The following is a 12,451-nucleotide window of genomic DNA, read 5'->3' as shown; positions in this document are numbered from 1 at the left end:
TTGGCAATAAACCATCTTTTGCCCAAGACGGCTACTTTCATCTTGCAACCAACAGAATTACTGCAATAATTCCGTTCTCTGGCTGTTCTGGGTATAGCATCCAGCGTCTCTGAGTTCCGCTCTGCCAGCTACCGAAGCAGAGGTCTGGTCCGTGACCAGTGGGGAACCAACCGACACCTGTCGGGGGTGTGCCAGCAGCGTGTCGGCGCACACTCTACAGCAGGTAGTACTCAGATGCCAGCGTTTGGGCCTGAGGAGGTAACCTTGGTTCCAGATGCCACGTATTAGGAGTCTGGTGGTGGCAGTGATAACCCCGCCCACTGCGTAGTGGGCGGAGTCAGTAACAGCCGGTTACTGATGGTAACAGGGAATTGGCCAGGTCCCGTGAGACCAGGAACCGCTATCTGTGGACCCGAAGGGCGTAGCCAGAGCGTAAGGGCAGGTGTCTGGTCACAGGGTGGTCTAATGGAGTCCCTGCCTCTGGCGACAGTGTAAACACCAGCACTGCGGCAAGACAGCAGTTTTAGCCACTCTCACAGAGAGATCTTAGCTGCTCCTAATGTGCCGGTCACATTGTCTAAGGATTCCAGTGCCTTGCGGTGGTAGACACCGGGCTCCACCTCTGACACAAAAGGAATCTGAAAGAAATTAAGAAAAGTATCAACCTTCCCTTGCCGACACTTGGTCTGACCCACAGCTTTCATTTGGTAATCCATATGTAAGCAGTTCAGAGAGTGGCGCACTGCAGCAATGAGATCTTCCACACTGGAGCTGGAGGACAACAGCCTCCAGAACTTCCCTCCCCTTCTTCATCCCAATCTGCTAATGGCCTGGGAGAAGGAAGATGCCCATGTACCTTACTAGGATCCCCAAATTAATGGAAACTTTTTCAAACCCCGACTCTGTGCGCTCCAAAGTATGAAGCCAAAGGTCGATCAGATACTCCTGAAGAACCACAAAGTGACTGTTTCCTACATTGAGAAACCAGATGCAGCAGTCGCTTCACTGTGAGAGGCTGATTAACCCAGAGGCGGTGCCCATACCGGCTCCCCAACCCAGAGGCGGTGCCCATGCCGGCTCCCCAACCCAGAGGCGGTGCCCATGCCGGCTCCCCAACCCAGAGGCGTGTCCATGCCGGCACCTCCAACCCAGAGGCGGTGCCCATGCCGGCTCCCCAACCGCGAGGCGGTGCCCATGCCGACTCCCCAACCCCGAGGCGGTGCCCATGCCGGCTCCCCAACCCCGAGGCGGTGCCCATGCCGGCTCCCCAATCCCGAGGCGGTGCCCATGCCGGCTCCCCAACCCCGAGGCGGTGCCCATGCCGGCTCCCCAACCCCGAGGCGGTGCCCATGCCGGCTCCCCAACCCAGAGGCGGTGCCCATGCCGGCTCCCCAACCCAGAGGCGGTGCCCATGCCGGCTCCCCAACCCAGAGGCGGTGCCCATGCCGGCTCCCCAACCCAGAGGCGGTGCCCATGCCGGCTCCCCAACCCAGAGGCGGTGCCCATGCCGGCTCCCCAACCCCGAGGCGGTGCCCATGCCGGCTCCCCAACCCCGAGGCGGTGCCCATGCCGGCTCCCCAACCCAGAGACGGTGCCCATGCCGGCTCCCCAACCCAGAGGAGGTGCCCATGCCGGCTCCCCAACCCAGAGGCGGTGCCCATGCCGGCTCCCCAACCCAGAGACGGTGCCCATGCCGGCTCCCCAACCCAGAGGCGGTGCCCATGCCGGCTCCCCAACCCAGAGGCGGTGCCCATGCCGGCTCCCCAACCCAGAGGCGGTGCCCATGCCGGCTCCCCAACCCAGAGGCGGTGCCCATGCCGGCTCCCCAACCCAGAGGCGGTGCCCATGCCGGCTTCACAACCCAGAGGCGGTGCCCATGCCGGCTCCCCAACCCAGAGGAGGTGCCCATGACGGCTCCCCAACCCAGAGGCGGTGCCCATGCCGGCTCCCCAACCCAGAGGCGGTGCCCATGCCAGCTCCCCAACCCAGAGGCGGTGCCCATGCCGGCTCCCCAACCCCGAGGCGGTGCGCATGCCGGCTCCCCAACCCAGAGACGGTGCCCATGCCGGCTCCCCAACCCAGAGGCGGTGCCCATGCCGGCTCCCCAACCCAGAGGCAGTGCCCCTCATATGTGCAAAAGTACTTGGTATGTCCCAAAATAAACAGACACCCCTGTAAAAAACTAACAGTTGAAGCAAGTGTATAATATGATTATTTATTTCTAAAGTTTCTCAATGGTTCTGTAGGGATGATCGGTGAATGACTGGGGGGTGATGATCAGGGGATGATTGAAGGGGGTGAAGATCACGCATAATTTTTAACCTCTTCAGTGGCAATCCCGAGAATTTTCCGGGCTGTGCCTCAGTGCCCAGTCTGGCAAGCCCGGAAAATTCTCGGGATTGCCACTGTTTACAGCCGGGCAGCGCTGCTGAGTTCACTCACTGAACTCCGGCAGCTTCAGTGCTTCCCGGCTCCCTCCCCTCTGCGGCGCTTCTGGCTCCCTCCTCCTCCCCCCTCCCCTCCGGGTTTTGTATGAAGTCCCCGGCGCCGGCTTATGACAAGCCGGCTGCCGGGGAAAGGGACGCAGTGCTGGGGGGGCGCAGGTTCGGGCAGCCGCTGAGTGACAGTTCAGCGGCGCTGTCCGGACCCAGGTAGGCGGTGGTGGGTTTTTTAAAGGGAGCGCTCCCCATAAAAAACTCGCCCAGTGGGGAGCGCTCCCAAAAAAAAAAAAACCACCACTGAAGGGGTTAAAGGATTTACGGTTTTTGAAAAATGAAAACGGCATCACAGCTCATGGGACCGGCCACATAGTGGTGGGGAATTATTTATGGCCTCTCCAGGTTTTCCTACACTTTCCTCCTACAGTTCAAACACATTCCAGTAGGCCGATAGAGCAGGGTGCATTAGGTAACGGGGTGATAGATGACCCACACCCTATGTTTGTGTGCACAGCGACCTGAGAAGACGGAAAATGCTGCACTCTCCAGAGGGATAATGATGCATTTGGATGGGATTTGCCCAATAAAGATTTGTCATTTATTTCTCATAACTCCTCGCTGCCATGTTATGTGTTAGACTAATGCAAGGTAGGCTCTCTCCGTCCACCCGCATCCCCTGTAGCCGCCGAGGTTATGGTATAAATCATAGACAGACTCATAGTAGACGGTTATATGGTCAACCACTTATGGTCGATCAGTAAAAGTAGCAGCCGCGGTCCGCATCCCCTGTAGCCGCCGCGGTCCGCATCCCCTGTAGCCGCTGCAGTCCGTATCCCCTGTAGCCGCCGCAGTCCATATCCCCTGTAGCCGCCACAGTCCGTATCCCCTGTAGCCGCCACAGTCCCTATCCCCTGTAGCCGATGTGGTCTGTATAACATTACCGCACTCCAATATACAATTACTTCCATCACTATCTGGGACTTTCCGGCTTTGGTGGAGACACGTACATGTAACCATATAATCAGGGCAATAGAGAAGAACACAATACAGTTCAAGTCATCTCATGTTCCCACCTCTGCAGTCAGAAGATGCAGGATTGCAAGGGCATGCCTGACCACTCGCTGTGACAGGGGCTTGCCGTCTGGGAATGGATCCGTATGCAGGGAAAGAGCAGCCATTGAATGTTCAGCTTCAGTCTGAGGTGAGTAAAATGACAAAAGCAGTAATTACACATGTGTTACCATTTATATACATGGGTACATACACAAATAAGCAGAACAGTGACTTACAGCTGAATACAACAGAGGACAAGTACAGAGTATATAACCCAGGAGACAGTGACTGACAGCTGAATACAATAGAGGACAGGTACAGAGTATATAACCACAGCTGCATCAACAGAGGACACTGACATAAGTATCAGGGGGCAGAGAACAAGGGATCCGCAGCGCCCTATTACACAGTATATAACCCAGGAGACAGTGACTGACAGCTGAATACAATATAAGACAAGCACAGGGTATATAACCACAGCTGCATCAGAAGAGGACACTGACATAAGTATCAGGGGGCAGAGAACAAGGGATCCGCAGCGCCCTATTACACAGTATATAACCCAGGAGACAGTGACTGACAGCTGAATACAACAGAGTACAAGTACAGGGTATATAACCATAGCTGCATCAGCAGAGGACACTGACATAAGTATCAGGGGGCAGAGAACAAGGGATCTGCAGCACCCTATTACAGAGTATATAACCCAGGAGACAGTGACTGACAGCTGAATACAACAGAGTACAAGTACAGGGTATATAACCACAGCTGCATCAGCAGACAGCACTGACATAAGTATCAGGGGGCAGAGAACAAGGGATACGCAGCACCCTATTACACAGTATATAACCCAGGAGACGGTGACTGACAGCTGTATACAATAGAGGACAGGTACAGAGTATATAACCACAGCTGCATCAGCAGAGGACACTGACATAAGTATCAGGGGGCAGAGAACAAGGGATACGCAGCACCCTATTACACAGTATATAACCCAGGAGACGGTGACTGACAGCTGTATACAATAGAGGACAGGTACAGAGTATATAACCACAGCTGCATCAACAGAGGACACTGACATAAGTATCAGGGGGCAGAGAACAAGGGATCTGCAGCGCCCTATTACACAGTATATAACCCAGGAGACAGTGACTGACAGCTGTATACAATAGAGGACAGGTACAGAGTATATAACCACAGCTGCATCAACAGAGGACACTGACATAAGTATCAGGGGGCAGAGAACAAGGGATCTGCAGCACCCTATTACAGAGTATATAACCCAGGAGACAGTGACTTACAGCTGAATACAATATAAGACAAGTACAGGGTATATAACCACAGCTGCATCAGCAGACAGCACTGACATAAGTATCAGGGGGCAGAGAACAAGGGATACGCAGCACCCTATTACACAGTATATAACCCAGGAGACGGTGACTGACAGCTGTATACAATAGAGGACAGGTACAGAGTATATAACCACAGCTGCATCAGCAGAGGACACTGACATAAGTATCAGGGGGCAGAGAACAAGGGATCCGCAGCGCCCTATTACAGAGTATATAACCCAGGAGACAGTGACTTACAGCTGTATACAATAGAGGACAGGTACAGAGTATATAACCACAGCTGCATCAGCAGAGGACACTGACATAAGTATCAGGGGGCAGAGAACAAGGGATACGCAGCACCCTATTACACAGTATATAACCCAGGAGACAGTGACTTACAGCTGTATACAATAGAGGACAAGCACAGGGTATACAACCATAGCTGCATCAGCAGAGGACACTGACATAAGTATCAGGGGGCAGAGAACAAGGGATACGCAGCACCCTATTACACAGTATATAACCCAGGAGACGGTGACTGACAGCTGTATACAATAGAGGACAGGTACAGAGTATATAACCACAGCTGCATCAACAGAGGACACTGACATAAGTATCAGGGGGCAGAGAACAAGGGATCTGCAGCGCCCTATTACACAGTATATAACCCAGGAGACAGTGACTGACAGCTGTATACAATAGAGGACAGGTACAGAGTATATAACCACAGCTGCATCAACAGAGGACACTGACATAAGTATCAGGGGGCAGAGAACAAGGGATCCACAGCGCCCTATTACACAGTATATAACCCAGGAGACAGTGACTGACAGCTGAATACAACAGAGTACAAGTACAGGGTATATAACCATAGCTGCATCAGCAGAGGACACTGACATAAGTATCAGGGGGCAGAGAACAAGGGATCCGCAGCGCCCTATTACACAGTATATAACCCAGGAGACGGTGACTGACAGCTGTATACAATAGAGGACAGGTACAGAGTATATAACCACAGCTGCATCCACAGAGGACACTGACATAAGTATCAGGGGGCAGAGAACAAGGGATCTGCAGCACCCTATTACAGAGTATATAACCCAGGAGACAGTGACTTACAGCTGACTACAATAGAGGACAAGTACAGGGCACATAACCATAGCTGTATCAGCAGGGGACACTGACATAAGTATCAGGGGGCAGAGAACAAGGGATATGCAGCGCCCTATTACAGAGTACATAACCCTGGAGACAGTGACTGACAGCTGTATACAATAGAGGACAAGTACAGGGCACATAACCATAGCTGCATCAGCAGAGGATACTGACATAAGTATCAGAGGGCAAAGTACAAGGGATCCGCAGCGCCCTATTACAGAGTATATAACCCAGGAGACGGTGACTGACAGCTGTATACAATAGAGGACAAGTACATGGCACATAACCATAGCTGCATCAGCAGAGAACACTGACATAAGTATCAGGGGGCAGAGAACAAGGGGTCCGCAGCGCCCTATTACAGAGTATATAACCCAGGAGACAGTGACTGATAGCTGAATACAACAGAGGACAAGTACAGGGCACATAACCACAGCTGCATCAGCAGAGGACACTGACATAAGTATCAGGGGGCAGAGAACAAGGGATCTGCAGCACCCTATTACAGAGTATATAACCCAGGAGACAGTGACTGACAGCTGACTACAACAGAGTACAAGTACAGGGCACATAACCATAGCTGCATCAGCAGAGGACACTGACATAAGTATCAGGGGGCAGAGAACAAGGGATCTGCAGCACCCTATTACACAGTATATAACCCAGGAGACAGTGACTTACAGCTGTATACAATAGAGGACAATAACAGGGCACATAACGATAGCATCAGAGGGCACAGACATAAGTATCAGGGGGCAGAGAACAGAAGGATTTGGGGCCATCCTAGATGGTTTTAAGTAGGAGAAGGAAAAGCGCATAAGGGAAGAGGGCCCTGCTCGTGGGAGCTTACATTGTAAATGATGTACCCTATCTTACACCCTTATCTAAAGCTGGATACACACCTACAGATTTATCTGTTCTATCTGGTGGGAACAAAAACCTGGAAATATATGGGAGGAAAGGACATTCAAAAATTTGCTCCCAAACGCTGGAAAACAGACATTGGTTAGTCAGACAAACGGTTTAAGGGCAATACCAAAGTAACGGATGTAACTTACCGCTACAATGTTTGAGGTAAACATCTAGATTACTTCAAATTTAAAATGCAAAGAAGCAAATTTTACCACAATTGTATCTACCACTGGTGAATAAAAAAATAGGATTTTAGGTACCTACCGGTAAATCCTTTTCTTGTAGTCCATATGGGATACTGGGTTGAATACTATGGGAATAGAGATCCTCCATAGGAGAGACAGGCACATTAAAACTTTCAGTGTGGGTGCACTGGCTCCTACCCTCTATCTCCCTCCACTAGTCAGTTAAAGAAAAACTGTGCCGAAGGAGAGCTATGTGAGGAGGTATGTGAACAATAATGTGGTGAGATTCTCACAGCACACCCAAACCAAACAAAAATAATAAAGAAGGTGAATCATAACAACTTCTGAGTTCACCAATAACTATTGAAGAACACAATAGGCAAACAATATACTGTTAAGGCACTGAATAGGGTCAGCCAATACACTAAAGCCAGGTATTATCAGCCTGGTAACATAAGATATACAATACAAAAAAGGGGTTTTTAGTGTGGCGCCCCTCAAGTGGGAATGATGGTTGTATTAATTCAAAAAGAGACCATACCGTCTCCTCGTGGTGAGTTCGTGTCCATCAAAGGCGGTGAAAAAAATGATAGGGAAAATTCACAATGTTCAGCGGAAACCGGACCATGAAAAGAGAAGATACACAACAAACAGTGGTCTCAGTCTCTGGGATATCACACGTATTCAAGATGATATTGGGGGATATATGGGGTCCTTCTATGCACCCAGGTGTCTTCTTTAATCGTTTTTTAGGGAACACCTCGTGTGGTCAAATGGAGGGCACGCTCACATGTATGCTTACATATGCATATCGGGTGGTAAACCTATCAAGGTATCTTTTGGAACATCATAAATTTTCCTGTAGGTTTTGAACGATTGGGCTCCCAATTTTCAGTCAAGGGTGTAGTTTATCACGATCATGAAAAAGAAATAATTTTTCAAGATGGTTTTAGTAGGTGTTCATGCCCACATATATATTCCAGTTTAGACCGGGGAAGTATATAGAGTCTTTTCTAAAGCCCGGAGTGTTGTGTTTACTCAAATTAAGGGTCACCTCGTGCAGACAATACGTCTCTGTGCTTACATGTATGCTTACATATGCAAACAGGGGAAACACTTATCACGGTATCTTTTTATGATATCACATTCATTCTCATCAACCTCCAGGAAGTGTGCTTACGTGTATGCTCACTTTAATATAATTGTGGATCCTCTCATCAAGGTATCTTTCATATCTCAAACAGAGGAGATGTCCATCCAATGTGTTATCCAAAAAACAAATCCTTTTATTCTCAAAGCAATACCACCTTGAAAAAGACCAACGGGTCGAAACGCGTTGGTGCGGTACCTCCTGGCCACTTGCTGTACAAAATTTTTTTGCCTTCCTGGACACCCCAGCTTTGAACTGGTGAGTCACCCCGGGTTTTTTTTCCATCTTACTCCCAGTGATAAAGTGAGGAGAAAAGGAGGCATTTTAAATATCAGCTTTTATAAACTTTTATATATCTTTCTGTCGTGTATTGCTTTGAGAATAAAAGGATTTGTTTTTTGGATAACACATTGGATGGACATCTCCTCTGTTTGAGATATGAAAGATACCTTGATGAGAGGATCAACAATTATATTAAAGTGAGCATACACGTAAGCACACTTCCTGGAGGTTGATGAGAATGAATGTGATATCATAAAAAGATACCGTGATAAGTGTTTCCCCTGTTTGCATATGTAAGCATACATGTAAGCACAGAGACGTATTGTCTGCACGAGGTGACCCTTAATTTGAGTAAACACAACACTCCGGGCTTTAGAAAAGACTCTATATACTTCCCCGGTCTAAACTGGAATATATATGTGGGCATGAACACCTACTAAAACCATCTTGAAAAATTATTTCTTTTTCATGATCGTGATAAACTACACCCTTGACTGAAAATTGGGAGCCCAATCGTTCAAAACCTACAGGAAAATTTATGATGTTCCAAAAGATACCTTGATAGGTTTACCACCCGATATGCATATGTAAGCATACATGTGAGCGTGCCCTCCATTTGACCACACGAGGTGTTCCCTAAAAAACGATTAAAGAAGACACCTGGGTGCATAGAAGGACCCCATATATCCCCCAATATCATCTTGCATACGTGTGATATCCCAGAGACTGAGACCACTGTTTGTTGTGTATCTTCTCTTTTCATGGTCCGGTTTCCGCTGAACATTGTGAATTTTCCCTATCATTTTTTTCACCGCCTTTGATGGACACGAACTCACCACGAGGAGACGGTATGGTCTCTTTTTGAATTAATACAACCATCATTCCCACTTGAGGCGCCACACTAAAAACCCCTTTTTTGTATTGTATAACTATTGAAGAAAGTCAATACATGACAACAAGGCAACAAGCCCTAACAGTGTAAGGAACAGTGTCTTACAGCAGAAATGCCGCACAGAGGCGGGCTCCCAGTATCCCATATGGACTACGAGAAAAGGATTTACCGGCAGGTACCCCAAATCCTATTTTCTCTACCGTCCAATGGGATACTGGGTTGAATACTATGGGGAGGTCCCAAAGCTACCAGCACGGGTGGGAACTTGCGGAATCTGCTGTAGAACCACTTGTCCGAACTGGGAATCCTCCCTGGGTGTGTCAAATCTGTAGAACTTGACAAACGTGTTATTCCCTGACCAAGTTGCGGCCCTGCATAGCTGCAGTGCCGAGACTCCTCGGGCAGCCGCCCAAGAGGTCCCCACAGATCTGGTGGAATGGGCCTTCAACGACGGAGGAAGGGACAAACAAGCCGATGCATAGGACTGTTGTATCGTGCATCGAATCCAACGTGCTATGGTCCTTGTAGAAGCAGGAGAGCCCTTCTTTTGCGCATCGTACAACACGAATAGACTATCCGTTTTCCGGATTCTAGCCGTGCACTTAACATACACCTTAGAAACATAGAATTTGACGGCAGATAAGAACCACTTGGCCCATCTAGTCTGCCCCTTTTTTAAACATGTTACCTCAAACCATATTTGATCCTTATTTTTTTGTAAGGATATCAATATGCCTATCCCAAGCATGTTTAAATTGTACTACTGTATTTGCGTCTACCACCTCTGATGGTAGGCTATTCCACTTATCTACTACTCTTTCTGTGAAGTAATTATTCCTCACATTTCCCCTGAATCTTCCTCCCTCTAGTTTCAGTACATGTCCTCGTGTTCTGTTGCTCCTCTTCCTGTGAAGAAGGTCTCCTACCTGTACCTTGTTAAAACCCTTGATATATTTGAAAGTTTCTATCATGTCCCACCTTTCCCTTCTCTGCTCTAAAGTATACATATTAAGATCTTTTAGTCTTTCCTGGTACGTTTTGTGATGTAGGCCATGCACCATTTTAGTTGCCCTTCTTTGTACAGTCTCTAATGTATTTATATCCTTCTGGAGATATGGCCTCCAGAACTGAACACAATACTCTAGGTGAGGTCGTACCAATGACCTATACAGTGGCATTATTACTTCTTTCTTTCTACTGCTGATACCTCTCCCTATGCAACCAAGCATCTGACTTGCCGTCTTCATTGCTTTGTTACATTGCCTACCTGCTTTTAAGTCCCCTGAAATAGTGACACCTAGATCCCTCTCTTCCTCAGTAGTTTCCATTATAGTGCCATTTATACTATATTTAGTCTAAGTGCATGATTTTGCATTTTTTGGCATTAAACTGTAGTTGCCATGCTCTTGACCATTCCTCTAATCTACCTAGATCCTCTCCTGGTGATTCTACCCTGTTGCATACCTTTGTGTCATCTGCAAAAAGGCACATTTTACCCTCAATTCCATTTGCAATATCACCAATAAAGATATTAAAAAGCACAGGTCCAAGTACAGATCCCTGGGGTACTCCACTTGTAACCTTTCCCTCCTTTGACTGTACTCCGTTTAGTACAACTCTCTGTTTTCTGTCCTGTAACCACCTTGAGGATATGTACCACATCCAAAGAGAGAATTATCTCCAAATGTACCGTGCTGGAAGGAACAACAATAGGTTGGTTGAGGTGGAATGCGGATACAACCTTCGGCAGGAACTGCGGCCTAGTCCTGAGCTCCGCCCTATCCTCATGGAACACCAGGTAAGGACTTTTACAGGACAATGCCCCAAGCTCAGACACTCGCCTGGCTGAAGCCAATGCCAGCAGGACCAGTCTGCCAAGTAAGATGTTTCAACTCAGATTGTTCCAAAGGAACGAACCAAGAGGATTTGAGAAAGGTAAGAACCACATCCAGGTCCCAAGGCGCAGTGGGTGGCACAAAAGGAGGCTGAATCCTCAGCACCCCTTGCAGAAAGGTTTGGACCTCAGGCAAAACCGCCAGTTTATTTTGAAAAAATACAGACAGAGCCGAGATCTGGACCTTCAAGGAACCCAACCGGAGGCCCAGCTCCAAGCCGGCTTGAAGAAATCTTAACAGATTGTTAAGACGAAATACAGCTGGTGGCAAGGTATTTCTTTCACACCAAGCTATGTATTTCTTCCATATCACATGATAGTGAGAAGCCGTGACTGGTTTCCTGGCACGCGTCATGGTGGTAATGACCGAGGGATGTAGGCCCTTGTGGTCTAATATCTGCCGCTCAACTTCCAGGCCGTTAAACGCAGCCGCGGTAAGTCCTGAAAGACGAACAGTCCCTGGAGGAGAAGATCTATTATTTGAGGAAAATGCCACGGGTCTTCTACCTGCATGGCCTGAATGTCCCCGTACCAGGCCCTTCGAGGCCAGTCTGGTGCCACTAGGATGGCTTCTGCTCTCTGGTGCCGAATCCTTTTTAGCACCCACACCAGCAACGGGAGGGGTGGGAAGAGGTACAGAAACTGGAAATCCCATGTCCAAGTCAGGGCATCCACTGCTACCGCCCCTGGATCCCTGGTCCGTGCACAGTACCTGTCCACCTTGCGATTCAACCATGAGGCAATAAGGTCGATCTCAGGGAGCCCCCAAAGATCCACAATGTCCTGGAACACCTGAGGGTGAAGTCCCCACTCCCCGGGGTGGAGATCGCGACGACTGAGGAAATCCGCCTCCCAGTTCTCGACTCCCGGTATAAAGATTGCCGACAGGGCCTTCACATGGCATTCTGCCCAGGAAAATATCTTGTTGGTTTCCCTCATACAAGGCATGCTCCTCGTCCCTCCTTGGCGGTTGATATAAGCAACCGTAGTTGCATTGTCGGACTGGACTTGCACCGCCATGCCCTGCAGCATCGGCTCCGCCTGTAACAGGGCGTAGTAGACTGCCCTCACTCACCTCCAGGTTGTTTATATGCAGCATGGATTCCAGTGGAGACCAACGGCCTTGTAGACGGACTCCCTGTATCACGACTTC

General features: G+C 48.9%; 1 protein-coding gene across 6 annotated transcripts in view; it reads right to left on the bottom strand.

Moving 5' to 3' along the window:
• The window catches only part of LOC146059304 (uncharacterized), a 62,858-nt gene that overhangs the window by 31,626 nt on the left and 18,781 nt on the right, over nt 1-12,451 (bottom strand). For 5 of the 6 annotated variants that reach the window (XR_014470213.1, XM_083171416.1, XM_083171417.1 and 2 more), the window contains exon 2: nt 3,512-3,634. The exons of the other annotated variant lie outside the window; for it this stretch is intronic. Coding sequence is in view for 4 of the 5 variants with exons in the window: in XM_083171416.1 (XP_083027542.1) it covers nt 3,512-3,616 (105 nt within the window). In the remaining variant the exon portion in view is untranslated. The remainder of the gene's footprint in view (nt 1-3,511; nt 3,635-12,451) is intronic. 6 annotated transcript variants of the gene reach the window in all.

Source organism: Crinia signifera, chromosome 2 (genome assembly GCF_055691185.1).
Source record: "Crinia signifera chromosome 2, ASM5569118v1, whole genome shotgun sequence".
In the NCBI taxonomy this organism is placed as follows: Eukaryota; Metazoa; Chordata; class Amphibia; order Anura; family Myobatrachidae; genus Crinia; species Crinia signifera.
This window is presented reverse-complemented; position numbering and strand designations above follow the sequence as displayed.